Here is a 27,674-nt window from a genome sequence, read left to right on the forward strand (position 1 = left end):
GCGCAGTGGGGAGCTGCGCCCCTGCTGCCGCCGCCGCGCATGCGCAGTGTGGGTGGGGGGGGGATGTCGAGCCGCGGGAAGCGGGAGCGGGAGGCCCGGGCGGCCCCGCGGGGCTCGGGAAGCGGCGGCGGCGGCTCCTCCTCTTCTTCCTCCTCTTCCTCCTCACGGGGCTCGTCGCGGAGCCGCCGGGATGGGGATACGGAGCGGCCCCGGGGCCGGCGGGAAGCGGAGCGGGACCGTGGGCGGCGGGAGGCGGCCCCGGTGCTGCCGCTGCCGGCTGAGCCCGCCCGGGTCAAGCGGGAACCGGGTATCGGTGTCGGTACCTGGGGCGGCTCCGCCGCCGCCACCACCACCGGGTCGCTGAGGGGGAAGCGGGAGCGGGAGCCTGATGGTGACTCGGAGCCTGAGCCTGAGCCTACCGGTGGGGACCGGGAGAGGGGCCGGGAGAGGGGCTGGGAGGGCGGGGGTGGGACCGGGAGTGGGGCCGGGGGTGGAACCGGGGACAGGGCACAGGACCGGGGACCGGGTATGTGGGGGGAGGGGTCTGTGGGGCCACACGGGGATGTGCGGGGGATGGGGGGGGCACCGGGATGACCCTGGGGCCTCGTGGCTGGGGAAGGCGGGAGGCCCCGGGGGTGCTGGTTGGGCCCCCGGGGGTGCTGGTTGGGCTCAGGGGAACCGGGCTGGGCCCTGGGGGTGCTGGTTGGGCCCCTGGGGTGCTGGCTGGGCCCCTGAGGGTGCTGATTGGGCCCTGGGGGTGCTGGTTGGGCCCCTGGGGGTGATGGCTGGGCTCAGGGGGAACCAGGCTGGTCCTGGGGGTGCTGACTGGGGCCCAGGGGAACCGGGCTGGCCCCCGGGGGTGCTGGCTGGGCCCCCGGGGGTGCTGACTGGGCCCCGGGGGTGCTGACTGGGCTCAGGGGGTGCTGGTTGGGCCCCCGGGGGTGCTGGTTGGGCTCCGGGGGAACCGGGCTGGCCCTTGGGGGTGCTGGCTGGGCCCCTGGGGGTGCTGGCTGGGCTCAGGGGGAGCTGGGCTGGCCCAGGGGGTGCTGGCTGGGCTCCCGAGGGTGCTGGTTGGGCTCCCGAGGGTGCTGGTTGGGCCCCTGGGGGTGCTGGTTGGGCTCAGGGGGAACTGGGCTGGCCCCGGGGGTGCTGGTTGGGCCCCCGGGGGTGCTGGTTGGGCCCCAGGGGTGCTGGCTGGGCTCAGGGGGAACCGGGCTGGCCCTGGGGGTGCTGACTGGGGCCCTGGGGAACTGGGCTGGGCCCCTGGAGGTGCTGGTTGGGCCCCCGGGGGTGCTGGCTGGGCTCAGGGGGAACCGGGCTGGCCCCGGGGGTGCTGGTTGGGCCCCCGGGGGTGCTGGTTGGGCCCCCGGGGGTGCTGGTTGGGCCCCGGGGGTGCTGGTTGGGCCCCAGGGGAACCAGGCTGGCCCCGGGGGCCCTGGCTGGGCCCTGACTGGGCCCCGCTGAGCGCTGCCCCGCTGCCCGCAGTGCGCTACGGCCGCTTCGACCCCGAGGACCAGCGCAGCCGGCACTGCCCCTACCTGGACACCATCAACAAGTGAGTGTGGGGGGTGTGGAGGGGACAGGGGGTGTGTTTTGGGGTACCCTGGGGGCTCCCCCATCCCCAGGGGCTCCCCCCAGCCTGCAGCTGCTCCCTCCCGCCCAGGAGCGTCCTGGATTTCGACTTTGAGAAGCTCTGCTCCATCTCCCTCTCCCACATCAACGTCTACGCCTGCCTGGTCTGTGGGAAGTACTTCCAGGGTGAGCTGGGTGCTGCTGGGGGGGGCTGGGGTGCTGCTGGGGGGCACAGGGGCACCTGGGAACTGGGGTGCTGCTGGGGGGGCACCTGGGAACTGGGGTGCTGCTGGGGGGGCACCTGGGGACTGGGGTGCTGTTGGGGGGTGTCTGGGGACTGAGGTCCTGATGGGCAACACCTGGGGACTGGGGTGCTGATGGGGGTGTCTGGGAACTGGGGTGCTGCTGGGGGGCACTGGGGTGCTGCTGGGGGGTGCCTGGGAGCTGGGGTGCTGATGGGGGGGGACTGGGATCTGGGGTGCTGATGGGGGGCACAGGAGCACCTGGGAACTGGGGGGCTGATGGGGGTTCCTGGGGACTGGGGTGCTGATGGGGGGCACAGGGGCACCTGGGAACTGGGGTGCTGATGGGGGAGGACTGGGGGCTGGGGTGTTGCTGGGGGACACCTGGGGACTGGGGTGCTGCTGGGGGGTGCCTGGGAACCGGGGTGCTACTGGAGGACACCTGGGGACTGGGGTGCTGCTGGGGGCACCAGGGAACTGGGGTACTGCTGGGGGGGCACAGGGGCAGCTGGGGACTGGGGTGCTGCTGGGGGGGCACCTAGGAACTAGGGTGCTGCTGAGGGGTGCCTGGCACCTGGGGTGCTGCTGGGGTGCTGCTAGGGGCACCTGGGAACTGGGGTGCTGCTGGGGGGGGGGGCTGGGGACTGGGGTGCTGCTGGGGGGTGTGGGGGGTACCTGAGAACTGGGGTGCATCTTCAAGGGGTATGGGGAGCACCTGGGAACTGGGGTGCTGATGGGGGTTGTGGGGGCACCTGAGAACTGGGGTGCTGATGAGGGTTGTGGGGGCCACCTGAGCACTGGGGTGCTGCTGGGGGGGGCCTGGGGACTGGGGTGCTGATGGTGGGTGCCTGGAAACTGGGGTGCTGATGGGGGTTGTGGGGGCCACCTGGGAACTGGGGTGCTGCTGGGGGGGGCCTGGGGACTGGGGTGCTGCTGGGGGGGGCCTGGGAACTGGGGTGCTGATGGGGGTTGTGGGGGCCACCTGAGCACTGGGGTGCTGATGGGGGTTGTGGGGGGCCACCTGGGAACTGGGGTGCTGATGGGGGGTGCCTGGGGATTGGGGTGCTGCTGGGGGGGGCCTGGGGACTGGGGTGCTGCTGGGGGGGGCCTGGGAACTGGGGTGCTGATGAGGGTTGTGGGGGCCACCTGAGCACTGGGGTGCTGATGGAGGTTGTGGGGGCCACCTGAGCACTGGGGTGCAGCTGGGTGTGCCCGTAGCCCTTTGGGGAGAGCAGGAACCCCCTTAGATGTGGGTGGGGAACCCCTTGAGCCCCGTCCCCACCTCCTGCTTCCTCCAATCCTTCCCGGGGAGCCGAGGGCTCCCCTTGAGCTCCCCACAGACACCCCCCTTTCCTCCCCTGAGCCCTTGCTGTCCCCCCAGGCCGTGGGCTGAGGTCCCATGCCTACATCCACAGCGTGCAGTTCAGCCACCACGTCTTCCTCAACCTCCACACCCTCAAGTTCTACTGCCTGCCCGACAACTACGAGATCATCGACTCCTCCCTGGAGGACATCACGGTCAGTTTTGGGGGGGTTGAGAGGGAGATCTGACCCACCCCAGGGTTGGGATGGGATGAGATGGGCTGGGGGGGGTGTTTTGCATCCCCCTCACCCCTTCTCCTGACTCTGGGTCTCCTGCAGTACGTGCTGAAACCCACCTTCACCGCGCAGCAGATCACCAACCTGGACAAGCAAGCCAAGCTCTCCAGGGCTTATGATGGCACCACCTACCTACCAGGCATTGTGGGGCTCAACAACATCAAAGCCAACGACTATGCCAATGCTGTGCTCCAGGTATCACTTGGAGGGGGGAAAAAATGACACCTCCAGGGTTTGTTTTTGGGGTGAAAGCCCCAAATAAACTGGACCCACAGTTTTGGGTGCTGTTCTGTTCAACATCTTCACCTGGGTGAAGGGGTGGGGTGTTCCCTCAGTGAGTTTGGAGATGACACTAAACTAGGAGGCAGTGTTGATCTGTCTGAGGGGAGGGAGGCTCTTCAGAGGGATGTGAACAGGCTGGAGCCATGGGCTGAGGTTTAACAAGGCCAAGTGCAGAGTGCTGCCCATGGGACACAACAACCCCCTGCAGCTACAGGCTGGGGGAGACTGGCTGGAGAGCTGTCAGGAGAGAAGGACCTGGGGGTGTTGGGTGGCTGCAACTGAACAGGAGCCAGCAGTGTGCCCAGGTGGCCAGGAAGGCCAATGGCACCCTGGCTTGTGTCAGAAATAGTGTGGCCAGTAGGTCTGGGGAGGGGATTGTGCCCCTGGACTGGGCACTGGGGAGGCTGCAGCTCCAGTGCTGGGTCCAGTTCTGGGCTCCTCAGCATCAGAAGGACATTGAGGTCCTGGAGTGAGTCCAGAGAAGGGCAACCAGGCTGGGGAAGGGGCTGGAGGGTGAATCCAGCTGAGGGAGCTGGGGGTGTTGAGCCTGGAGAAGAGGAGGCTGAGGGGAGACCTTCTCCCCACCTCCCCTGCCCTGCCAGGAGGGTGCAGAGAGGTGGGGGATGGTCTCTTCAGCCAGGGGACAGGAGCTGGGACAAGGGGCAATGGGCTCAAGCTGCACCAGGGCAGGGGCAGAGCAGCTGGGAGGGCAAAGTTCTTCCCTGGCAGAGTTGTGGGGCTGTGGCACAGGCTGCCCAGGGAGGGGCTGAGTCACCCCCTGGGGGTGTTTAAAACAAGGGGAGATGAGGTGCTCAGGGAGCTGGTTCAGCTCAGGAGCACCCAAACAGGAGGGGAATGGGCTTGTTAAAGGGTGGATAATGGCAGGACAAGGGGAATGGGGTGAAGCTGAAGGAGGGAAGGATGAGAGGAGAGACTGGGGGGAAGCTCTTTGCAGAGAGAGTGGTGAGGGGCTGGAACAGGCTGCCCAGAGAGGGGGTGGGTGCCCCATCCCTGGGGGTGTTCAAGGCCAGGTTGGCTGGGGCCCTGGGCCACCTTGTGTAGCTCCAGGCCTGGAGGTTGGTGTCCCTGCCTGTGGCAGGGGGGTTGGAGCTCTGTGACCCTTGGGGTCCCTCCCAGCCCTGGCAGGGGGTTGGAGCTCTGTGACCCTTGGGGTCCCTCCCAACCCAGCCCAGACGATACAACGGGGAACGGTCGGACTTGCTGATCTTTTAAATCCCTTCTCATCCTACTGCTGCTCCCTACAGGCCTTATCCAACGTGCCACCCTTGAGGAATTACTTCCTGGAGGAGGAGAACTACCGGAGCATCCAGCGCCCTCCGGGGGACATCATGTTCCTGCTGGTGCAGCGCTTCGGGGAGCTGATGAGGAAGCTCTGGAACCCCCGCAACTTCAAAGCCCACGTCTCCCCCCACGAGATGCTGCAGGCTGTGGTCCTCTGCAGCAAGAAGAACTTCCAGATCACCAAGCAAGGTGGGTTTTTAAAGGGGTTCTGGATCCAATAGACCCACCCACACACATGTTTCTGAGTGCTGCCCTGGTTTTCTCCTCCTCATCATCTCCATCCCCGTGTCCTTCCCACAGGGGATGGGGTGGATTTCCTCTCCTGGTTCCTCAACGCGCTGCACTCAGCCCTGGGAGGCACCAAGAAGAAGAAGAAGAGTGAGTGGAGGGTGATGAAGACCCTCAGGTCTTGTTCCTCACCTCCAGTCCCCTCCCCACTGATCTCCCTCTCCCCACAGCCATCGTCACCGACGTCTTCCAGGGCTCCATGCGCATCTTCACCAAAAAACTCCCTCACCCAGACCTGGTGAGTGGGTGGAATGGGGTGAAAGGGGGAGGAATGAGGTTCCTACCCTCATGAGGGTGGAGAGGGGGGGGTCTTCATTCCCAGCACTGAGCCCTATTTCCCCACAGCCAGCTGAGGAGAAGGCTCAGCTCCTACAGAACGCTGAGTACCAGGAGATGATGGTGGAATCCACCTTCATGTACCTCACGCTGGACCTACCCACCGCTCCCCTCTACAAGGATGAGAAGGAGCAGCTCATCATCCCCCAGGTCCCCCTCTTCAGCATCCTGGCCAAATTCAATGGGGCCACTGAGAAAGAGTACAAGACCTACAAGGAGAACTTCCTCAAGCGCTTCCAGCTCACCAGGCTGCCCCCCTACCTCATCTTCTGCATCAAGCGCTTCACCAAGAACAACTTCTTCGTGGAGAAGAACCCCACCATCGTCAACTTCCCCATCACGTGAGCCCTGGGCCTGGGGAGCACCTGGGGGGGGGGTTGGGAGCAGCTGGGGGGGGTGGAGAGGTTCTAGTGGGGTGGGGAAGCACCTGGGGGGGGTTTGAAGCACCTGGGTGGGAGTTGGGAGCACCTGGGGGGGTGGAGAGCGTCTAGGGGGATAAGGAAGCACCTGGGGGGGGTTGGGGAGCACTTGGGGGGTGGGGTTTTGGGAGCACCTGGGGGGTTTTGAAAGCCCCTTGAAGCACCTAGGGGGGAGTTGGGAGTCCCTGGGGGGGTGGAGAGCGTCTAGTGGGGTGGGGAAGCACCTGGAGGGGGTTGGGGAGCATTTGGGGGGGGGGGGTGGGAGCACCTGGGGGGGTGGAGAGTGTCTAGTGGGGTGAGGAAGCAGCTGGGGGGGAGGGTTGGGAGCCCCTGGGGGGGTGGAGAGCGTCTAGTGGGGTGAGGAAGCACCTGGAGGGGGTTTTGGGAGCCCCTGGGGGGGTGGAGAGCATCTAGTGGGGTGAGGGAGCACCTGGAGGGGGTTGGGGAGCACCTTTGGGGGGTTTGGGAGCACCTGGGGAGGTTTGGGAGCACCTGGGGGGGTTTTGAAGCACCTGGGGGGGAGTTGGGAGCACCTATGGGTGGTGCAGAGTGTCTAGTGGAGTGAGGAAGCACCTGGAGGGGTGGGTTGGGGGTACCAGGGGGGGTTTTGAATCACCTGGATGGGAGTTGGGAGCACCTGGGGGGGTGGAGAGCGTCTGGTGGGGTGAGGAAGCACCTGGAGGGGGTTGGGAGCACCTGGAGGGGGTTGGGGAGCACTTTGGGGTGGGGGTTTGGGACCACCTGGGGGCGTGGAGAGTGTCTAGTGGGGTGAGGAAGCAGCTGGGGGGGGGGGTTGGGAGCCCCTGGGGGGGTGGAGAGCGTCTAGTGGGGTTGGGGAGCACCTGGAGGGGGTTTTGGGAGCACCTTTGGGGGGTTTTGAAGCACCTGGGGAGGTTTGGGAGCACCTTTGGGGGGTTTTGAAGCACCTGGAGGGGGTTGGGGAGCACCTTTGGGGGGTTTTGAAGCACCTGGGGGGGAGTTGGGAGCACCTATGGGTGGTGCAGAGTGTCTAGTGGAGTGAGGAAGCAGCTGGAGGGGTTTGGGAGCACCTGGGTGGGAGTTGGGAGCACCTGGGGGGGTGGAGAGTGTCTAGTGGGGTTGGGGAGCACTTGGAGGGGGGTTTTGGGAGCACCTGGGGGGCGTGGAGAGGGTCTAGTGGGGTGAGGAAGCACCTGGGGGGGGTTGAATCACCTGGGTGGGAGTTGGGAGCACCTGGGGGGTTGGAGAGGGTCTAGTGGGGTGAGGAAGCACCTGGGGGGGGGGGTGGTGGGAGCACTTTGGGGTGGGGGTTTGGGACCACCTGGGGGGGTGGAGAGTGTCTAGTGGGATGAGGAAGCACCTGGGGGCGGTTTGGGGGTACCTGGGGGGGTTTTGAAGCACCTGGGGGGGTGGGTTGGGAGCACCTGGGGGGGGTTGGGAGCACTTTTGGGGGGTCCTGGTAGCACCTGGGGGGATGGAGAGCATCTAGTGGGGTGAGGGAGCACCAGGGGGGGTTGTTTGGGAGCACCTGGGGGGGTGGAGAGCGTCTAGTGGGGTGAGGAAGCACCTGGAGGGGGTTTTGGGAGCCCCTGGGGGGGTGGAGAGCGTCTAGTGGGGTGAGGGAGCACCTGGAGGGGGTTGGGGAGCACCTTTGGGGGGTTTGGGAGCACCTGGGGAGGTTTGGGAGCACCTGGGGGGGTTTTGAAGCACCTGGGGGGGAGTTGGGAGCACCTATGGGTGGTGCAGAGTGTCTAGTGGGGTGAGGAAGCACCTGGGGGGGTTGGGGAGCACTTGTGGGGGTGGAGAGTGTCTAGGGGTTGAGGAAGCACCTGGAGGGGTTTTTGGGAGCCCCTGGGGGCGTGGAGAGCGTCTAGTGGGGTTTGGAAGCACCTGGAGGGGGTTTTTGGGAGCACCTGGAGGGGCTTGGGGAGCACCTTTGGAGGGTTTTGAAGCACCTGGGGAGGTTTGGGAGCACCTGGGTGGGAGTTGGGAGCACCTATGGGTGGTGCAGAGTGTCTAGTGGAGTTTTGAAGCACCTGGGGAGGTTGGGAGCACCTGGGGGGGTGGAGAGTGTCTAGTGGGGTGAGGAAGCAGCTGGGGGGGGGGGGTTTGGGAGCCCCTGGGGGGGTGGAGAGCGTCTGGTGGGGTGAGGAAGCACCTGGAGGGGCTTGAGAGCACCTGGAGGGGGTTGGGGAGCACCTTTGGAGGGTTTTGAAGCACCTGGGGGGGGTTGGGAGCACCTGGGGGGGTTTTGAAGCACCTGGGTGGGAGTTGGGAGCACCTGGGTGGGAGTTGGGAGCACCTATGGGTGGTGCAGAGTCTCTAGTGGAGTGAGGAAGCACCTGGAGGGGTTTGGGAGCACCTGGGTGGGAGTTGGGAGCACCTGGGGGGGTGGAGAGCGTCTAGTGGGGTTGGGGAGCACTTGGGGGTTTTGGGAGCACCTGGGGGGCGTGGAGAGGGTCTAGTGGGGTGAGGAAGCACCGGGGGGGGGTTGGGAGCCCCTGGGGGGGTGGAGAGCGTCTAGTGGGGTGAGGAAGCACCTGGAGGGGCTTGGGAGCACCTGGAGGGGGTTGGGGAGCACCTTTGGAGGGTTTTGAAGCACCTGGGTGGGAGTTGGGAGCACCTATGGGTGGTGCAGAGTGTCTAGTGGAGTGAGGAAGCAACTGGGGGGGTGGGTTGGGAGCGCCTGGGGGGGTTTTAAAGCACCTGGAGGGGGGTGGGGAGCACTTTGGGGGGGGCCTGGGAGTACCTGGGGGGTGGAGAACGTCTAGTGGGGTGAGGGAGCACGTGGGGGGGGGGGGGGGGTTGGGAGCACCTGGGGGGTTGGAAAGCCCCTTGGGGGGTTTTGAAGCACCTTGGGGGGGTGTTTGGAGCACCTGGGGGGTGTTGGGAGCACCTGGGGGGGGTCAGGAAGCACCTAGTGGGGGGGTGGAGAGCACCTGGGGGGGTTGAAAAGCCCCTTGGGGGGGTTGAAGTACCTGGGCAGGAGTTGGGAGCCCCTGGGGGGGGTTGGAAAGCCCCTTGGGGGGGTTGTGGAGAGCACCTGGGGGGTTGGGAAGCCCCTTGGGGGATTTTGAAGCACCTGGGGGGGGTGAGGAAGCACCTGGGGTGTTGGGAAGCCCCTTGGGGGGGTTTGGAAGCACCTGGGAGGGGGTTGGGAGCAGCTGGGGGGTAACTGGGAAGCACTGGGGGGGTTGGAAAGCCCCCTGGGGGGGTTGGGAGCCTCTAGTGGGGTTTGGAAGTGTCTATGGAGAGGTTGGGGAGCACCTCGTGGGGTAGGGGTGCTGGGGGGTTCCTGGGGGGGTAGGGTGGGTTCCTGGGGGTGCCGGGGGGGTTCCTGTGGGCACCCAGCTGAGAGGGGGGGTCTCTGGGGGGGTCAGGAACGTGGACCTGTGGGAGTACCTGGGGGTTCCTGGGGGTGCCAGGGGGGTTCCTGCAGGCACCCAGCTGAGGGGGGGGTGCTGGGGGGGTTCCTGGGGGTGCCCAGCTGAGGGGTGGGGTGCTGGGGGGGTTCCTGGGGTGCCCAGCTGAGGCTGGGGGGTGCCGGGGGGTTCCTGGGGGTGCTGGGGGGGGTTCCTGGGGGGCTCAGCTGAGGGGTCGGGGTGCCAGGGGCGTTCCTGGGGGTGCAGGGTGGGTTCCTGGGGGCACCCAGCTGAGGGGGGCGGGTGCTGGGGGGGTTCCTGGGGGGGCTCAGCTGAGGGGTGGGGGTGCAGGGTGGGTTCCTGAGGGTGCTGGGGGGGTTCCTGTGGGCACCCAGCTGAGATGGGGGGGGGGTCTGGGGGGGTCAGGAACGTGGACCTGTGGGAGTTCCTGGGGGTTCCTGGGGGTGCCCAGCTGAGGGGTGGTGGTGCCAGGGGGGTTCCTGGGAGTGTGGGGTGGGTTCCTGGGGTTGCTGGGGGGGTTCCTGTGGGCACCCTGCTGAGAGGGGGGGTCTCTGGGGGGGTCAGGAACGTGGACCTGCGGGAGTACCTGGGGGTGCCAGGGGGGTTCCTGGGGGCACCCAGCTGAGAGGTGGGGGTGCTGGGGGGGTTCCTGGGGGCACCCAGCTGAGAGGGGGGGTCTCTGGGGGGGGTCAGGAACGTGGACCTGCGGGAGTACCTGGGGGTGCTGGGGGGGTTCCTGGGGGTGCCAGGGGGGTTCCTGAGGGTGCTGGGAGGGTTCCTGTGGGCACCCAGCTGAGAGGGGGTGGGTGCTGGGGGGCTTCCTGGGGGTGCCCAGCTGAGGGGTGGGGGTGCAGGGTGGGTTCCTTTGGGCACCCAGCTGAGAGGGGGGTCTCTGGGGGGATTCAGGAACATGGACCTGCGGGAGTACCTGGGGGTTCCTGGGGGTGCTGGGGGGGTTCCTGGGGGTGCCCAGCTGAGGGGTGGTGGTGCTGGGGGGGTTCCTGGGAGTGTGGGGTGGGTTCCTGGGGTTGCTGGGGGGGTTCCTGGGAGCACCCAGCTGAGGGTTGGGGATACTGGGGGGGTTCCTGGGGGGGGCAGGATGGGTTCCTGTGGGCACCCAGCTGAGAGGGGGGGTCTCTGGGGGGGTCAGGAACGTGGACCTGCGGGGGTACCGGGGGGTGTCCTGGGGGTGCTGGGGGGGTTCCTGTGGGCACCCAGCTGAGAGGGGGGGTCTCTGGGGGGTCAGGAACGTGGACCTGCGGGAGTACCTGGGGGTTCCTAGGGGTGCCGGGGGGGGTTCCTGGGGGTGCTGGGGGGTGTCCTGGGGGTGCAGGGTGGGTTCCTGTGGGCACCCAGCTGAGAGGGGGGGCTCTGGGGGGGGTCAGGAACGTGGACCTGCGGGAGTACCTGTCGGAGGAGGTGCAGGCTGCCCACACCAACACCACCTACGACCTGATCGCCAACATCGTGCACGACGGGAAACCCGCCGAGGGCTCCTACCGCATCCACGTGCTGCACCACGTGAGTGGCCCTGGGGGAGGGCTGGGGGGGGACAGGGAAGGATCTGGGGGGGCAGAGAAGGATTTGGGGGGGTCCTTCTGGTGTCACCCCTGTCCCCTTCCCCATCTCAGGGCACGGGGAAGTGGTACGAGCTGCAGGACCTGCAGGTCACAGACATCTTGCCGCAGATGATCACCCTCTCTGAGGCTTATATCCAGGTGAGGGGCTTTGGTCACACCCCCCCACCCCTAAATTGGCCCTTTGACCCCCCCCAATTATCCCCTTGACTCTCCCCACCCTAAATTGTCCCCTTGACCCCCCACCCTGCAGATCTGGAAGCGACGTGAGGAGGACGAGACGAACCAACAAGGAGCCTGAACCCCCCCCCAAAATCACCTACACCCCCCCTATGGGTGCCTGTCGCCCCCCCCCCCAGGGGCACCCAGCCCCCATTAAAGGGCCCCACTGTATTTTTGTAACCACTTCCCCCACTCCTCCCTCTTGGGGTGCCTTGGGGGGGGGTGTTGTTGTGGTTCTCACAGGTTCTGGGTGGTGTGATAACCCTCCTGCTTCCTGAGAAAGCTCCCCCTGCACCCCCACCCCCCTCTGCACCCCACCCTGCACCCCAAAACAACGGGGAAACTGAGGCAGGACAGGAGGCAAGCTTTATTTTTAGGAGTTGGGGTGGGGGGACAGAGGCTCCTCTTGCCCACCCCCTACACCCAGACATGCTCCTGGCAGTGCTGCAGGGCCTGGGGGAGAGGGGAGAGGGATGGTGAGGGTGGGGGAGATGGGTGCCAGACCCCCCCCCCAGTCACCCCTTTGTGTCCCCCCCCCAGCTCACCTGGCAGCGGTGGGCGGCCTCAGGGCTGGAGCACCAGTAGGTGGGACCCTGGGTGCAGGGTCCAGGGTGTGGAGACAGCGCAGGGGGGTCCTGCTGGGGGAGGGGGGGGTCTTTAGGGGGGGGTTACAGGGTTCCCTCACCCCTCCCCAGGGCCCACAGGGGGTTACAAGGTTCCCCTACCTCTCCCCAGGCAAGGGGATGTGGGGATTTGGGGGGGCTGTGGGGTAAGGGGACATGGGGGGACACGGGGTGCAGAGGGGTTGTGGGGGGCAGGGGGTAAGGGGGGATGAAGAGGGGTGGGGGGATGTGGGGGTACAGGGGGATGTGGGGGTACAGGGGGACATGGGAATGGGGGGACACCATGTACAGAGGGGTTGTGGGGTCCTGGGGGGAGGGGGACACAGGGATGGGGGGCAAGGGGTCATGGGGGGGCAAGGGGGGATGTGGGGGGGGCATGGGGGGATGTGGGGGCCATGGGGGAAGGGGGAAGGAAGAGGGGTGGGGGGATGTGGGGGTACAGGGGGATGTGGGGGTAGAGGGGGACATGGGAATGGGGGGACACCGTGTACAGAGGGGTTGTGGGGTCCTGGGGGTAGGGGGACACAAGGATGGGGGGCAAGGGGTCATGGGGGGGTAAGGGGGGATGTGGGGGGGGCATGGGGGGATGTGGGGGCCATGGGGGAAGGGGGAAGGAAGAGGGGTGGGGGGATGTGGGGGTACAAGGGGATGTGGGGGTACAGGGGGACATGGGAATGGGGGGACACCATGTACAGAGGGGTTGTGGGGTCCTGGGGATAGGGGGACACAGGGATGGGGGGCAAGGGGTCATGGGGGGAAAAGGGGTCATGGGGGGGCAAGGGGGGATGTGGGGGCCATGGGGTAAGGGGGAATGAAGAGGGATGGGGGGATATGGGGCTAACAGGGATGTGGGGGTACAGGGGGATGTGGGAATGGGAGGACACCGTGTACAGAGGGGTTGTGGGGTCCTGGGGGGAGGGGGACACAGGGATGGGGGCCAAGGGGTCACAGGGGGGTAAGGGGGCACAGGGGGGCAAGGGGGGATGTGGGGGGCATGGGGTAAGGGGGGATGAAGAGGGGTGGGGGGATGGGGGCTAAGGGGGATGTGGGGGTACAGGGGGACATGGGAATGGGGGGACACCATGTACAGAGGGGTTGTGGGGTCCTGGGGGTAGGGGGGCACAGGGATGGGGGGCAAGGGGTCACAGGGGGGTAAGGGGTCACGGGGGGGCAAGAGGGGATGTGGGGATATGGGGGGCTGACAGGGTGCACAGGGGTTGTGGGGTACATGGGATGTGGGGGGCCATGGGGGTAGGGCTACAGAGGGCTGGGGGGGTGAGGAGGGATATGGGGGGGACACACTGCATCCAGGCTGTGGCCCCCACTTCCAGGGGGTCTACACCTGCCACCCTTGGGTGCCCCAGCTGCTTTCAGGGGGGGTGTTGTGACACCTTTTGGCCACCTCACCCTATCCCCACCCCCCTGAGGTGCCCTGACACCCTCCCCCCCCCTCAAGGATGCGGTACACCCCCATGTGACACCCTTGGGTGCCCTATCCCACCCCACCCCCACCCCCCAAACTCACCATGGCGCTGCCACCACAGGCCATCCGGGGGGTTCCCTGAGCATCACCGGCGGGTTCTGGGGGGCCCAAGGCCCCCTCGGGGCGGCAGGAGAGCAGCAGGCGGCACAGCAGGCGGGGGCCCAGGCGCCCCAGCACCCACTCCACCCCCAGCGCCGCGTAGCGCTGCGCCAGGCACTGGCAGGCGCCCGTTACCGCCACGGGCAGCACCCGGCACAGCTGCGCCGCGGCCGCCGCCAGCTGCTCCTTGGGCACCGCGGCCTCTGCCCGTGCCAGGAAGGTGCGGCACAGCCAGCACAGGGGTAGCGGCATGGGCAGGGCGGCGCTGGCCTGAGAACCAGGGTGACAAGGGGGTGGTGTTCACTCTGGAGCCTAATGGTGGGGAAGTAGCCCCGCGGCTGCCAGGTTGAGCCCCTGAGGTGTTGCTGTTACCTGGAGGTGGGTGCTGAGCGCTGCCAGGGGGGATGTGGTCTGGGACCCCCCCAGTTCGCTTGGGCACAGGTCCAGGTGGGTGCAGATGGCTGAGGGTTTCTGGGGGGGGGGGGGGGGGGAAGGGGGGTACCCAGCACCCCTGTGTCACCTCAGTGGGGCTGAGTACCCCCCGTGAACCCCAGATGGAACCCCAGCAGCTGGGGGCTCCAGGTGGGGCTCTGTGTGTCTGGGGACCGGGGTGGTACTGTGCACCCAACCATCCACCCCCCCCCCCACCCCAGCACCCCAGGTTGGGGGGGAGTTCCCCACCCCCAGCACCCCAGGGGGTCGGTAGTTGGTGTGTCCCCAATTCCCCAGCACCCCATGGGGGTCCCTGGTTGCTGTGGTGCCCCCAATGCCCCCCAGCACCCTGGGTTGTCCCTGGCTGGTGAGGTGCCCCCAATGCCCCCCCAAGCACCCTGAGGGGTCCCCGGGTGTCGCTGTGCCCCCAGTGTACCCCCCCAGCACCCAAGGGGGTCCCTGGGTGGTGTGTCCCCAATTCCCCAGCACCCCAGGGGGTCCCTGGTTGGTGTGGTGCCCCCAATTCCCCCCTCCCCTCAGCACCCTGAGGGGTCCCCCGGGTGTTGCTGTGCCCCCAATACCCCCCCAGCACCCTGAGGGGTCCCCAGCTGTCGCTGTGTCCCCAATGCCCCCCCAGCACCCTGGGTTGTCCCTGGCTGGTGAGGTGCCCCCAATACCCCCCCAAGCACCCTGAGGGGTCCCTGGGTGTCACTGTGCCCCCAATGCCCCCCCAGCACCCTGAGGGGTCCCCTGGGTGTCGCTGTGCCCCCAGTGCACCCCCAGCACCCCAGGGGGTCCCTGGTTGGTGTGGTGCCCCCAATTCCTCCCCCCAAGCACCTTGAGGGGTCCCCAGGTGTCACTGTGCCCCTAGTGTGCCCCCCCCCAGCACCCCAGGGGGCCCTAGGTGGTGTGTCCCCAATTCCCCAGCACCCCACGGGGGTCCCTGGTTGGTGTGGTGCCCCCAATTCCTCCCCCCAAGCACCCTGAAGGGTCCCTGGGTGTCGCTGTGCCCCCAGTGTCCCCCTCCCCAGCACCCTAGGGGGTCCCTGGTTGGTGTGTCCCCAATTCCCCAGCACTCCAGGGGGTCCCTGGGTGGTGCGGTGCCCCCAATTCCCCCCTCCCTTCAGCACCCTGGGGGGTCCCTGGGTGTCGCTGTGCCCCCAATGCCCCCCTCCCCCTAAGCACCCTGAGGGGTCCCCAGCTGTCACTGTGCGCCCAATGCCCCCCCAGCACCCCAGGGGGCCCCTGGTTGGTGTGGTGCCCCCAATGCCCCCCCAGCACCCTAGGGGGTCCCCGGGTGTCACTGTGCCCCCAGTGTGCCTCCCCCCAGCACCCCAGGGGGTCCCTGGCTGGTGTGGTGCCCCTGACCCCGGGGTGCCCTCTCTGGCCCCAGCACCCCGTGGGTGCCCACTCACGAGGTGCCCCTCGAGGTCAGCGAGGAGGCGGCTGAAGAGCTCGTGCACCAGGCTCTGGCACCGCGGCACCATGGTGGGCACGGGCAGCGCCGCGCACTCCCGCCGCAGGAAGCCCTCCAGAGCCACCTGCGCCCACAGCCAGCATGGCACCGGCACCCCCTGCCCACCCCGAGCCCACCCTGTGCCCACCCCATACCCACCCCGAGCCCACCTACCCCCTGCCCACCCTGTGCCCGCCCCGAGCCCACCCACCCCCTACCCACCCCATGCCCACCCTGTGCCCACCCCCTGCCCGCCCCATGCCTGTCCCATGCCCACTCTGAGCCCACCCACCCCCTGCCCACCCCAAGCCCACCCCATGCCCACATTGTGCCCACCCCGAGCCCACCCATTCCATACCCAACCCCCACCCACCCCCTGCTCCTGCTGTGCCCACCCTCAGCCCACCCACCCCGTACCCAACCACTGCCCACCCTATGCCCATCCACTCACCCCATGCCCACCCTGTGCCCACCCTGAGCCCACCCACCCCGTACCCAACCCCTGCCCACCCAATGCCCATCCACCCACCCTGTACCCAACCCCTGCCCACCCCATGACTGTCCCATGCCCACCCTGAGCCCACCCACCCCATGCCCACCCTGTGCCCACACCATGCCCACTCACCCCATGCCCATCCCCTGCCCACCCCATGCCCACCCTGTGCCCACCCCCTGCCCACCCCGAGCCTGCCCACCCCATGCCCACACCGTGCCCACCCCAATCCCACCCATTCCATACCCAACCCCTACCCACCCCCTGCCCCTGCTGTGCCCACCCCGAGCCCACCCACCCCATACCCAACCCCTGTCCACCCCATGCCCACCCTGTGCCCACCCACCCCCTGCCCCCCCTGTGCCCACCCCCTGCCCACCCCAAGCCCACCCCATGCCCACCCTGTGCCCACCCCGAGCCCACCCATTCCATACCCAACCCCCACCCACCCCCTGCCCCTGCTGTGCCCACCCTGAGCCCACCCACCCCGTACCCAACCCCTGCTCACCCTATGCCCATCCACCCACCCCATACCCAACCATTGCCCACCCCATGCCCACCCTGTGCCCACCACGAGCCCGCCCACCCCATACCCAACCCTTGTCCACCCCATGCCCATCCACCCACCCTGTACCCAACCCCTGCCCACCCCATGCCTGTCCCATGCCCACCCTGAGCCCACCCACCCCATACCCACCCCATGCCCACCCTGTGCCCACCCTGAGCCCACCCCCCATGCCCACCCCATGCCCACCCCATGCCCCCACCGTGCCCACATCATGCCCACCCACCCCATGCCCACCCTGTGCCCACCCTGAGCCCACCCACCCCTTGCCCAACCCCTGCCCACCCCATGCCCACATTGTGCCCACCCTGAGTCCACCCTCCCCATACCCACCCCATGCCCACCCTGTGCCCACCCCATGCCTGTCCCATGCCCACCCTGAGCCCACCCTCCCCATACCCACCCCATGCCCACCCTGTGCCCACCCCATGCCTGTCCCATGCCCACCCTGAGCCCACCCTCCCCATACCCACCCCATGCCCACCCTGTGCCCACCCCATGCCTGTCCCATGCCCACCCTGAGCCCACCCACCCCATACCCACCCCATGCCCACCCTGTGCCCCCCCACCCCCTGCCCCCAGCACCTTGACAGCCGACTCGTTGGCCATGCGGGTGAGGATGGTGACGACCTGCTGGCAGTCAGCGCAGATGTCCTGGGGAAGGGGGGGGACAGGGACATCTGGGGGGGGGCAACTTGGGGATAGGGGGGGTGTGGGACATGGGGGTGTACGAATAGGGGGGGTGGGGGACACGGGGGGTGTACGAAGGGGGGGTGGGACAGGGAGGTGGGGGACACGGGGAAGGGTGTGGGGCACAGGGGGCTGGGGGGTGCCAGGGCTGGGGGGTGCTGGGAGGTGCTGGGGGGTGCTGGGGGGGGGGTGGTAGGGGGCTGGGGGTGCTCACCGTGTCGGGGGGTGCCCAGGCGTGGCGGGCACAGCGCCCCAGGGCCCCGCAGCGCAGCGCTGTCTCCAAGCTCTGGCACCAGGCGCTGGGGGGGACCCCGCAGGGCACCCCCGGCTCCCCCAGTCCTGCAGCTGCCGTCAGCACCCAGTAACCCCCCACCCCGGCCTCCCGGGGGGGGGGGGGTCTCCAGGTTCATCCCAAGAACCCCTCCCCATGGTGTCCTAACCCAAGACTCTCAGAGGAACCTGGGGGCACCCCCACCCAAAGGGTTCCCCTCACACCCCTTTGGGGAGGGACCCCCCCTGCTCCACCATCAGGTCTATGAGGGGGCACCCAGTTTGGGGGAGCGCACAGCTTTTGGGGGGGGGGGGCACCCGCTTTTGGGGGGGGGGGGCACCCAGTTTTGGGGGGGGGGGCACCCAGCTTTTGGGGGGGCACCCAGTTTTGGGGGGGGGGGCACCCAGCTTTTGGGGGGGCACCCAGTTTTGGAAGGGCACCCAGTTTTGGGGGGGCACCCAGTTTTGGGGGGGGGGCACCCAGTTTTGGAAGGGCACCCAGTTTTGGGGGGGCACCCAGTTTTGGGGGGGCATCCAGTTTTGGGGGGACACCCAGCTTTTGGGGGGGCACCCAGTTTTTTGGGGGACACCCAGTTTGGGGGGGGCACACCCAGTTTTTTGGGGGACACCCAGTTTTGGGGAGGGGCACCCAGTTTTGGGGGGGGACACCCAGTTTTTGAGGGGGACACCCAGTTTTGTGGAGGAACACCCAGTTTTGGGGGGGGCATCCAGTTTTTTGGGGGACACCCAGTTTTGGAGGGGCACCCAGTTTTTTGGGGGGGCACCCAGTTTTGGGGAGGAACACCCAGTTTTGGGGGACACCCAGTTTTGGGGGGACACCCAGTTTTTGGGGGGGGCACCCAGTTTGGGGGGGGCCACCCAGCTTTTGGGGGGGCACCCAGCTTTTGGGGGGGCACCCAGTTTTGGGGAGGAACACCCAGTTTTGGGGAGGGGCACCCAGCTTTTGGGGGGACACCCAGTTTGGGGGGCGGCACCCAGTTTTTTGGGGGACACCCAGTTTTGGGGGACACCCAGTTTTGGGGGGGACACCCAGTTTTGGGGAGGAACACCCAGTTTTGGGGGGGGGCACCCAGTTTTGGAGGGGCACCCAGTTTTTTGGGGGACACCCAGCTTTTGGGGAGGGACACCCAGTTTTGGGGAGGGGCACCCAGTTTTGGGGGGGACACCCAGTTTGGGGGGGGGCACCCAGTTTTGGAGGGGCACCCAGTTTTGGGGGGGACACCCAGTTTTTGGGGGGACACCGAGTTTTGGGGGGACACACCCAGTTTTTTGGGGGACACCCAGTTTTGGAGGGACACCCAATTTTTGAGGGGGACACCCAGTTTTGGGGAGGAACACCCAGTTTGGGGGGTGGGGGGCACCCAGTTTTAGGACTACACCCAGCTTTGGGAGGGGCTCAGCTCTGGGGTGCCCAGACTGGGGGTGCAGGGTCCCTACCTGGGGGTGCCCCGAGCAGGGCGAGGAGGAGGAGGAGGAGGAGCAGTGCCGGCGGGGGCGATGCCATGGCGGGTGCTGCCAGGGCCCAGCCCCGGGGCCTCTTATAGCCCCTGGGAGGTGGCCGCTGGGACGGCGCCAGCGCTCGGGGACACGTGTGCCCCGGCCACGGGGACACCCAGGACCTGCCCCCCAGCCCCCCTGGGGGGTCCCTGGCTGGTGAGGTGCCCCCAGTGCCCCCCCAAGCAACCTGGGGGGTCCCTGGCTGGTGAGGTGCCCCCAATGCCCCCCCCTAAGCACCCTGAGGGGTCCCTGGGTGTCGCTGTGCCCCCAATGCCCCCCCCTAAGCACCCTGAGGGGTCCCTGGGTGTCGCTGTGCCCCCAATGCCCCCCCAGCCCCCCAGGGGGTCCCTGGCTGGTGTGGTGCCCCCAATGCCCCCCAGCCCCCCAGGGGTCCCTGGCTGGTGTGGTGCCCCCAATGCCCCCCCCAAGCACTCTGAGGGGTCCCTGGGTGTCGCTGTGTCCCCAATGCCCCCCCCAAGCACCCTGAGGGGGTTCCTCGGTGTCACTGTGCCCCCAATGCCCCCCCCCAAGCACCCTGGGGGGGTCCCTGGCTGGTGTGGTGCTCCCAGTGCCACCCCAACCCCCCAGGGGTCCCTGGGTGTCACTGTGCCCCCAATGCCCCCCCAGCCCCCCAGGGGGGTCCCTGGCTGGTGAGGTGCCCCCAATGCCCCCCCCAGCACCCTGGGGGGGGTCCCTGGCTGGTGTGGTGCCCCCAATGCCCCCCCCAGCACCCCAGGGGGTCCCTGGCTGGTGAGGTGCCCCTGACCCTGGGGTGCCCCATCTGGCCCCACCCCCCCGTCCTCGTGCTCCCCCCCCCATGCCCCCCCCCACCCATGGGGGTCCCCAGGACACGGTGCCGCTCCTGCAGTGACAGAGACTTTATTGAGCCGGGAGGGGGTGGCCAGGGACGGGGTGGGCGGGGGGCGCGGGCAGGGGGGCGCTGGTGACGTCAGAGCTGGCTGCAGCCTGGGGAGACAGAGGGGGTAGCGGGGATGGGGGGGCTATGGGTGCAATGCCCCACATCCCCCCACCCCTCTTCATCCCCCCGTACCCCATGGCCCCCACATCCCCCCTTGCCCCCCTGTGACCCCTTGCCCCCCATCCCTGTGTCCCCCCTACCCCCAGGACCCCACAACCCTTCTGTACACGGTGTCCCCCCCATTCCCACATCCCCCTGTACCCCCACATCCCCCCACCCCTCTTCATCCCCCCTTATCCCATGCCCCCCACATCCCCCCTTGCCCCCCCTGTGCCCCCTTACCCCCCATCCTTGTATCCCCCTCCCCCCAGGACCCCACAACCCCCCTGTACACAGTGTCCCCCCATTCCCATGTCCCCCTGTACCCCACATCCCCCTGTACCCCCACATTCCCCCACCCCTCTTCATTCCCCCTTCCCCCATGCCCCCCACATCCCCCCTTGTCCCCCATCCCTGTGTCCCTCTGCCCCCAGGACCCCACAACCCCTCTGTACACGGTGTCCCCCCATTCCCACATCCCCCTGCCCCCCACATCCCCCTGTACCCCACATCTCCCTGTACCCCCACATCCCCCCACCCCTCTCCATCCCCCTTACCCCCTGCCCCCCACATCCCCTCTGCACCCCATGTCCCCCCACATCCCCTTCTTACCCCACAGCCCCCCCAACCCCCACATCCCCTTATCCCACGTCCCCCCCCACATCCCCTCCCCCCTCCCTCCCCGTGCCAGCACCCATGGGTGCCCCCCCTTCCCCCCCCTTCCCCCCCCCTCCCCTTCCCCTTCCCGTCAGGGCTTTGATGCTCCGCGGGCCGTGCCCCACATCAAGAGCCCTCGAGTGTGGGGCGCGGCCGGGACACGGGGTGCTGGGCTGAGGGGGGGTGTGGGGTGTGGGGGTCACCTGGCTCAGGGCTGGGCGCTGCACCAGTGCAGGTGGGTGCAGATGTTGGTGGGGTCCTCGTGGTGCCGCAGGCCCCTCTCGATGGCGGCCAGGGCGTGGTGCAGCAGCTGGCGGCACAGCCCGGCCGCGAACCAGAGGTGGCTGCAGATGCGGTGGGTGACACGGGCCACCCCCGCCTGACACCCGCCTCAGCGCCCGGCAGCTGGGGGGGGGGCGGGGGGGGGGGGGCGGTGTGGGGTTCGGATGGGGGTCATATGGGGGGTACATATAGGGGTCATATGGGGGTCATATGGGGGGTTCGTATGGGGTTCATATGGGGTTCACATGGGGTTCATATGGGGGTTCATATGGGGGTCATATGGGGTTCATATGGGGGTTCATATGGGGTTCACATGGGGGGTTCATATAGGGGTACATATAGGGCTCATATGGGGTTCATATGGGGTTCACATGGGGTTCATATGGGGGTTCATATGGGGGTTCATATGCGGTTCACATGGGGGTTCATATGGGGGTTCATAAGGGGTTCATATGGGGTTCACATGGGGTTCATATGGGGGTTCGCATGGGGGTTCATATGGGGGTTCATATGGGGCTCATATGGGGTTCATATGAGGTTCATAAGGGGTTCATATGGGGTTCATAAGGGGTTCATATGGGGGTTCATATGGGGGGTCATATGCGGTTCACATGGGGTTTATATGGGGGTTCATAAGGGGTTCGTATGGGGTTCATATGGGGGTCATATGGGGTTCATATGGGGTTCACATGGGGGGTTCGTATGGGGTTCATATGGGGGTTCGCATGGGGGTTCACATGGGGTTCATATGGGGTTCATATGGGGTTTGTATGGGGTTAATATGGGGGTTCGTTGGGGGTTCACATGGGGGTTCACATGGGGGGTTCATATAGGGTTCATATGGGGTTCATATGGGGGGTTCATATGGGGTTCAGATGGGGGTTCATATGGGGGGTTTCATATGGGGTTCACATGGGGGTTCACATGGGGGTTCATAAGGGGTTCACATAGGGGTTCACATTGGGGTTCACATGGGGGTTCATAAGGGGTTCACATAAGGGTTCACATGGGGTTCACATGGGGTTCATAGGGGGTTCACATGGGGTTCATATGGGGTTCATATGGGGGTTCACATGGGAGTTCACATGGGGTTCATAGGGGGGTTCACATGGGGGTTCAACTGGGGTTCACACAGGGGGTTCATATGGGGGTTCAATTTGGGGTTCACATGGGGGGTTGGCATGGGGGGTTCACATGGGGGTTCACATGGGGGGTTCATATGGGGGTTCAATTTGGGGTTCACATGGGGGGTTGGCATGGGGGGTTCACATGGGGGTTCACATGGGGGGTTTACATGGGGGTTCACATGGGGGTTTCACATGGGGGTTCACATGGGTTTCATATGGGGGTTCACATGGGGTTCATAGGGGGTTCACATGGGGGTTCACATGGAGTTCACATGGGGGGTTCACATGGGGGTTCACATGGGGGTTCATATGGGGGTTCACATGGGGTTCACATAGGGGTTCACATGGGGTTCATAGGGGGGTTTATATGGGGGTTCACATAGGGGTTCACATGGGGGTTCACATGGGGTTCATATGGGGGTTCGCATGGGGTTCATATGGGGGTTCATATGGGGCTCATATGGGGTTCATATTGGGTTCATAAGGGGTTCATATGGGGTTCACAGGGGGTTCATATGGGGGTTCATAAGGGGTTCATATGGGGGTTCATGGGGGTTCATATGGGGTTAATATCGGGTTCATATGGGGTTCACATGGGGTTCATATGGGGCTCATATGGGGTTCATATGGGGTTCATAAGGGGTTCACATGGGGGTTCATATGGGGGTTCATATGGGGTTCATATGGGGTTCATGTGGGGTTCACATGGGGGTTCACATGGGGGTTCACATGGGGTTCACTTGGGGGGTTCACATGGGGGTTAATAGGGGGTTCACATGGAGTTCACATGGGGTTCACTTGGGGGGTTCACATGGGGGTTAATAGGGGGTTCACATGGGGGTTTCATATGGGGTTCATATGGGGGTTCATATGGGGTTCATGTGGGGTTCACATGGGGGTTCACATGGGGGTTCACATGGGGGTTCATATGGGGGTTCACATGGGGTTCACATGGGGGTTCACATGGGGTTCACTTGGGGGGTTCACATGGGGGTTAATAGGGGGTTCATATGGGGGTTCATATGGGGGTTTACATGGGGGTTCATATGGGGGTTCACATGGGGGTTCACATGGGGTCATATATGGGGTTCATATGGGGTTCACATGGGGTTCATATGGGGGTTCACATGGGGGTTCCTATGGGGGGTTCATATGGGGGTTCACATAGGGGTTCACATGGGGGTTTCATATGGGGGTTCACATGGGGGTTCATATGGGGGTTCACATGGGGTTCATAGGGGGGTTCACATGGGGGTTCAACATGGGGGTTCATATGGGGGTTCACATGGGGGTTCGCATGGGGGTTCAATATGGGGGTTCATATCACAGAATCACAGAATCGTAGGGGTTGGAAGGGACCTCAAGAGATTATCGAGCCCAACCCCCCTGCCAAAGCAGCTCCCTGTCTCATATTACATAGATAGGCATCCAGATGGGGCTGGAATCTCTCCAGAGAAGGAGACTCCACACCCCCTGGGCAGCCTGTCCCAGGGCTCCCTCACCCTCACTGAGGAAAAGTTCTTCCCCAGATTGCTGTGGAACTCCCTGTGCTCCAACTTGAGCCCATCACCCTTGTCCTGTCCCCACAGACACTGAAAAGGGGCTGCCCATGTCCCCCTGCATCCCCTGCTTAAGATAATTATAGACTTTAATTAGGTTCCCCCTTAGTCTTCTCCTCTCCAGGCTGAACAGCCCCAGCTCCCTCAGCCTTTCCTCCCAGGGGAGATGCTCCAGGCCCTTCAGCATCTCTCTGTCCTCCTCTGGACTCTCTCCAGGAGATCCCTGTCTGTTTGATCCCAGGGAGCCCAGAACTGGCCACAACACTCCAGGTGGGACCTGAGCAGGGCAGAGCAGAGGGGGAGGATCCCCTCCTGTGACCTGCTGGCCACACTCCTCCTGATGCCCCCAGGATCCCATTGTCTCTCTCAGCCCCCAGGGCACACTGCTGGCTCATGGCCACCCTGTCACCCACCAGCACCCCCAGGTCCTTCTCCACTGAGCTTTTCTCCAGCAGGTCACCCCCAGCCTGTCCTGATTCCAGCAGTTATTTCCTCCCCAGGTGCCAGACTCTCCACTTGCTTTTGTTGAACCCCATCTGGTCTCTCCCTGCCCAGCTCTCCAGCCTGTCCAGGTCTCTCTGGATGGCAGCGCAGTGTCCTGCCTGTCAGCCACTCCTCCCAGCTCTGGATCATCAGGTACTTGCTGAGGGTGGATGCTGTTCCCTCATCAAGGTTGTCAATGAAGATATTAAACAGGACTGGACCCAACACCAAGCCCTGGGGAACACCACGAGTCACAGGTCTCCAGCCAGACTCTGTTCCACTGATCAACACCCTCTGGGCTCGGTCCAACAGCCAGTTCCCAACCCACCTCACTGTCCTCTCATCCATCCCTTGTTCTCTGAGTTTTCCACATGGGGGTTCACATGGGGGTTCACATGGGGGGGTTGCATGGGGGAGGTCAGCTTACACCAGGCTGTGGCACGGGGGCATTGCAGGGGGGCTTCACATGGGGGGGCTTCACACGGGGTACAGCAGGGGGGCATTGCATGGGGGAGGGCAGCTTGCAGCAGGGCATTGCAGGGGGGCTTCACACAGGGGGGGCTTCACACTGGGGGCTTTGCATGGGGGCTTCACTGGGGGGCTTCACATGGGGGGCTTTGCACAGGGGCTTCACATAGGGGCTTTGCACGGGGGCTTCACATGGGGGGCTTCACATGGGGGGCTTTGCACAGGGGCTTCACATGGGGGGGGCTTCACACGGGGGGCTTTGCACAGGGGCTTCACATGGGGGGGGCTTCACATGGGGGGCTTTGCATGGGGGCTTCACATGGGGGGGTCTTCACATGGGGGGCTTTGCACGGGGGCTTCACATGGGGGGGGGACTTCACATGGGGGCTTCACATGGGGGGCTTTGCACGGGGGCTTCACATGGGGGGGCTTCACATGGGGGCTTCACATGGGGGGCTTCACACAGGGGCTTCACATGGGGGGCTTCACATGGGGGGCTTCACACAGGGGCTTCACATGGGGGGCTTCACATGGGGGGGCTTCACATGGGGGTTTCACATGGGGGCTTCACATGGGGGGCTTTGCACAGGGGCTTCACATGGGGGGGCTTCACATGGGGGGGGCTTCACATGGGGGCTTCACATGGGGGACTTTGCACAGGGGCTTTACACAGGGGCTTCACATGGGGGGCTTCACATGGGGGGCTTCACACGGGGGCTTCACATGGGGGGGCTTCACATGGGGGGCTTCACATGGGGGGCTTTGCACAGGGGCTTTGCACAGGGGAGGTCAGCTTGCAGCAGGGCATTGCAGGGGGGCTTCACACAGGGGTTGGGGGGGGGTCACACGGGGGGGGGGGGGCTTTACACTGGGGGCTTCATATGGGGCTTTGCACAGGGCAGGTCAGCCTGCACTGGGGCTTTGCACAGGGGGCATCACGGGGAGGGCAGCGTGGCAGTGTCACCAGGGCAGAGTGGCACTGTCACCAGAGCAGTGTGGCACTGTCACCAGGGCAGTGTGGCACTGTCACCAGGGCAGTGTGGGAGTGTCCCCCCCCCTTCTTACCTTGCTGTTGGGGTCAACTGTGATCTTCCTGAGCGCCTTGACCACCCGCTTGCAGATGAAGCAGCGCAGGATGCTGGGGGACACCCCATCCATGTCCACATCCCCGTCCCCGCTCTGCACACCGGGCTCTCAGCACCCACCAGTGCCCACCAGTGCCCCCACAACACCAGCCCAGTGCCCGCCCAGTGTCATCCCAGTCCCTCTCTTGAGGGTCCCACAGGTGCCACCCCCAGTGCCCCCTCCAATCCCTGCCCAGCCCCCCCATAAATACCCACCAGAGCCCCCCCAGGTCCTCCCTCTGTGCCCACCCAGTACCTGATGAGTCCCCACCATGGGTACCCCCAGTACCTGCCCGGTGCCCCATGGGTGCCCCCCACCCCTCCGTGGGTGCCCCCCACCCCCAGCCCCTCACACCCCCCATCTCCTCACCAGGATGTCATCGCCACTCAGCCAGAGCCCGTCCGTGGTGTCATCCTGCTCCCCCGAGGCGTCCAGCCAGGGACCCCCAGCCCCCATCAGCTGGGGGCCCGGGGGGGGCCCCTCAGCCCCCCCCACCAGCAGACCTGGCCAGTGCAGCGTCAGGGGACCCATCCCCACACTCCCCCCCCCCGGCCCCCAACTCCTGCCCCACAGCCCCATCCCCCACCCAGCACCCCAACCCCTCCTCCACCCCCATGTCCCCAGCACCCGGGGTCCCCGTGGCCCTGCCCCACCTCAGCCACATGTCCCCCTCATGTCCTGACCCCCCCACGCCCCCCCCATGTCCTGTGTCTCCCAAAATCCCAATTCCCCTTCCCCTTCCCACATCCTGCCCCTGTCCCCCCATGTCCCCCCCCCACCAAAGCCCCACGGCCCCATCCATGTCCTGTCCCCCCAATATCCCAATTCCCCTTCCCACATCCTGCCACGTCCCCCCCCCCAAAGCCCCACGGCCCCATCCATGTCCCTGCCCCCCCCAATATCCCAATTCCCCTTCCCCTGCCCCACATCCTGCCCCTGTCCCCCCATGTCCCCCCCCACCAAAGCCCCACGGCCCCATCCATGTCCTGACCCCCCAATATCCCAATTCCCCTTCCCCTTCCCACATCCTGCCCCTGTCCCCCCATGTCCCCCCCCCCCAAAGCCCCACGGCCCCATCCATGTCCCTGCCCCCCCCAATATCCCAATTCCCCTTCCCCTGCCCCACATCCTGCCCCTGTCCCCCCATGTCCCCCCCCACCAAAGCCCCACGGCCCCATCCATGTCCTGTCCCCCCAATATCCCAATTCCCCTTCCCCTTCCCACATCCTGCCCCTGTCCCCCCATGTCCCCCCCCACCAAAGCCCCACGGCCCCATCCATGTCCTGACCCCCCCAATATCCCAATTCCCCTTCCCCTGCCCACATCCTGCCCCTGTCCCCCCATGTCCCCCCCCACCAAAGCCCCACGGCCCCATCCATGTCCTGTCCCCCCAATATCCCAATTCCCCTTCCCCTTCCCACATCCTGCCCCTGTCCCCCCATGTCCCCCCCCACCAAAGCCCCACGGCCCCATCCATGTCCTGTCCCCCCCAATATCCCAATTCCCCTTCCCCTGCCCACATCCTGCCCCTGTCCCCCCCATGTCCCCCCCCACCAAAGCCCCATCCATGTCCTCACAGCCCTGTCCCCCCCCCGCAGTGTCCTCCCCCCCCCTCCCCATCCCAGTGGGGTCCCCACCAGTGGCACCAGTGAGCAGCAGCAGCAGCAGTGGGGCCATGGCTGCCGGGCCCGAGCCCCTGGGGGGGCCCTTTATGTCCCCACAGGGCGGGGTGGCACCTCGACTGACAGGAAGGGCCCCCCCCAAAACCATGGCAGCTGCAGTGGGGGGGTGGGGGTGGGGGCACCAAGGGCCACAGGCATCCGGGGGGGGGGTGACCCGGGTCACGTCTGCAGGGGGGGGAAGGGATGGGGACATGGGGACAAGGGGATGGGGGGGCAGGGATGGGGACAAGGGGATGGGGGGGCAGGGATGGGGACACGGGACAAGGGGATGGGGGGGCAGGGATGGGGACAAGGGGATGGGGGGCAGGATGGGGACACAGGACAAGGGGATGGGGGGGCAGGGATGGGGACAAGGGGATGGGGGGGCAGGGATGGGGACACGGGACAAGGGGATGGGGGGGCAGGGATGGGGACAAGGGGATGGGGGCAGGGATGGGGACACA

General features: G+C 66.2%; 3 protein-coding genes across 3 annotated transcripts; 1 reads left to right on the forward strand and 2 right to left on the reverse strand.

The window, feature by feature from the left end:
- Positions 1-63: 63 nt before the first annotated feature.
- USP39 (ubiquitin specific peptidase 39) lies at positions 64-11,378 on the forward strand (the record flags this gene model as incomplete). Its single annotated transcript, XM_084281060.1, has 12 exons — positions 64-421; positions 1,486-1,555; positions 1,664-1,758; positions 3,196-3,332; positions 3,456-3,608; positions 4,961-5,186; positions 5,298-5,375; positions 5,456-5,523; positions 5,631-5,962; positions 10,788-10,923; positions 11,034-11,120; positions 11,233-11,378. 12 exons carry the CDS (start codon positions 64-66, stop codon positions 11,278-11,280), a joined length of 1,788 nt encoding a protein of 595 aa, XP_084137186.1. The 3' UTR covers positions 11,281-11,378.
- A 240-nt stretch (positions 11,379-11,618) lies between these two features.
- Positions 11,619-18,837, reverse strand: SFTPB (surfactant protein B; the record flags this gene model as incomplete). The annotated part of the gene is made up of 8 exons (XM_084281062.1): positions 11,619-11,654; positions 11,747-11,836; positions 13,350-13,697; positions 13,779-13,877; positions 15,254-15,379; positions 16,938-17,006; positions 17,257-17,387; positions 18,771-18,837. 8 exons carry the CDS (start codon positions 18,835-18,837, stop codon positions 11,619-11,621), a joined length of 966 nt encoding a protein of 321 aa, XP_084137188.1.
- Positions 18,838-19,693: 856 nt separating this feature from the next.
- On the reverse strand, positions 19,694-27,220 carry LOC311204664 (uncharacterized protein). The gene is made up of 5 exons (XM_084281059.1): positions 27,187-27,220; positions 25,919-26,052; positions 25,490-25,603; positions 20,709-20,884; positions 19,694-19,796 (listed from the first exon to the last, which is right to left on the reverse strand). Exons 2-4 carry the CDS (start codon positions 26,003-26,005, stop codon positions 20,714-20,716), a joined length of 372 nt encoding a protein of 123 aa, XP_084137185.1. The 5' UTR covers positions 26,006-26,052; positions 27,187-27,220; the 3' UTR covers positions 19,694-19,796; positions 20,709-20,713.
- Between the last annotated feature and the right edge of the window lie 454 nt (positions 27,221-27,674).

Source organism: Gallinula chloropus, assembly GCF_964237585.1.
Source record: "Gallinula chloropus genome assembly, contig: HAP1_SCAFFOLD_421, whole genome shotgun sequence".
NCBI lineage: Eukaryota > Metazoa > Chordata > Aves > Gruiformes > Rallidae > Gallinula > Gallinula chloropus.

Bases quoted from the DNA above. Each gene is read 5' to 3' on its own strand.
- LOC311204664 (XM_084281059.1), bottom strand. From the start codon at position 26,005: ATGGGGGCTGGGGGTCCCTGGCTGGACGCCTCGGGGGAGCAGGATGAC. The intron at 25,604-25,918 runs GTGAGGAGATGG...CCCGGTGTGCAG, and splicing joins TGAGTGGCGATGACATCCTG to AGCGGGGACGGGGATGTGGA. The intron at 20,885-25,489 runs GTAAGAAGGGGG...GGCGGGTGTCAG, and splicing joins CAGTTGACCCCAACAGCAAG to GCGGGGGTGGCCCGTGTCAC.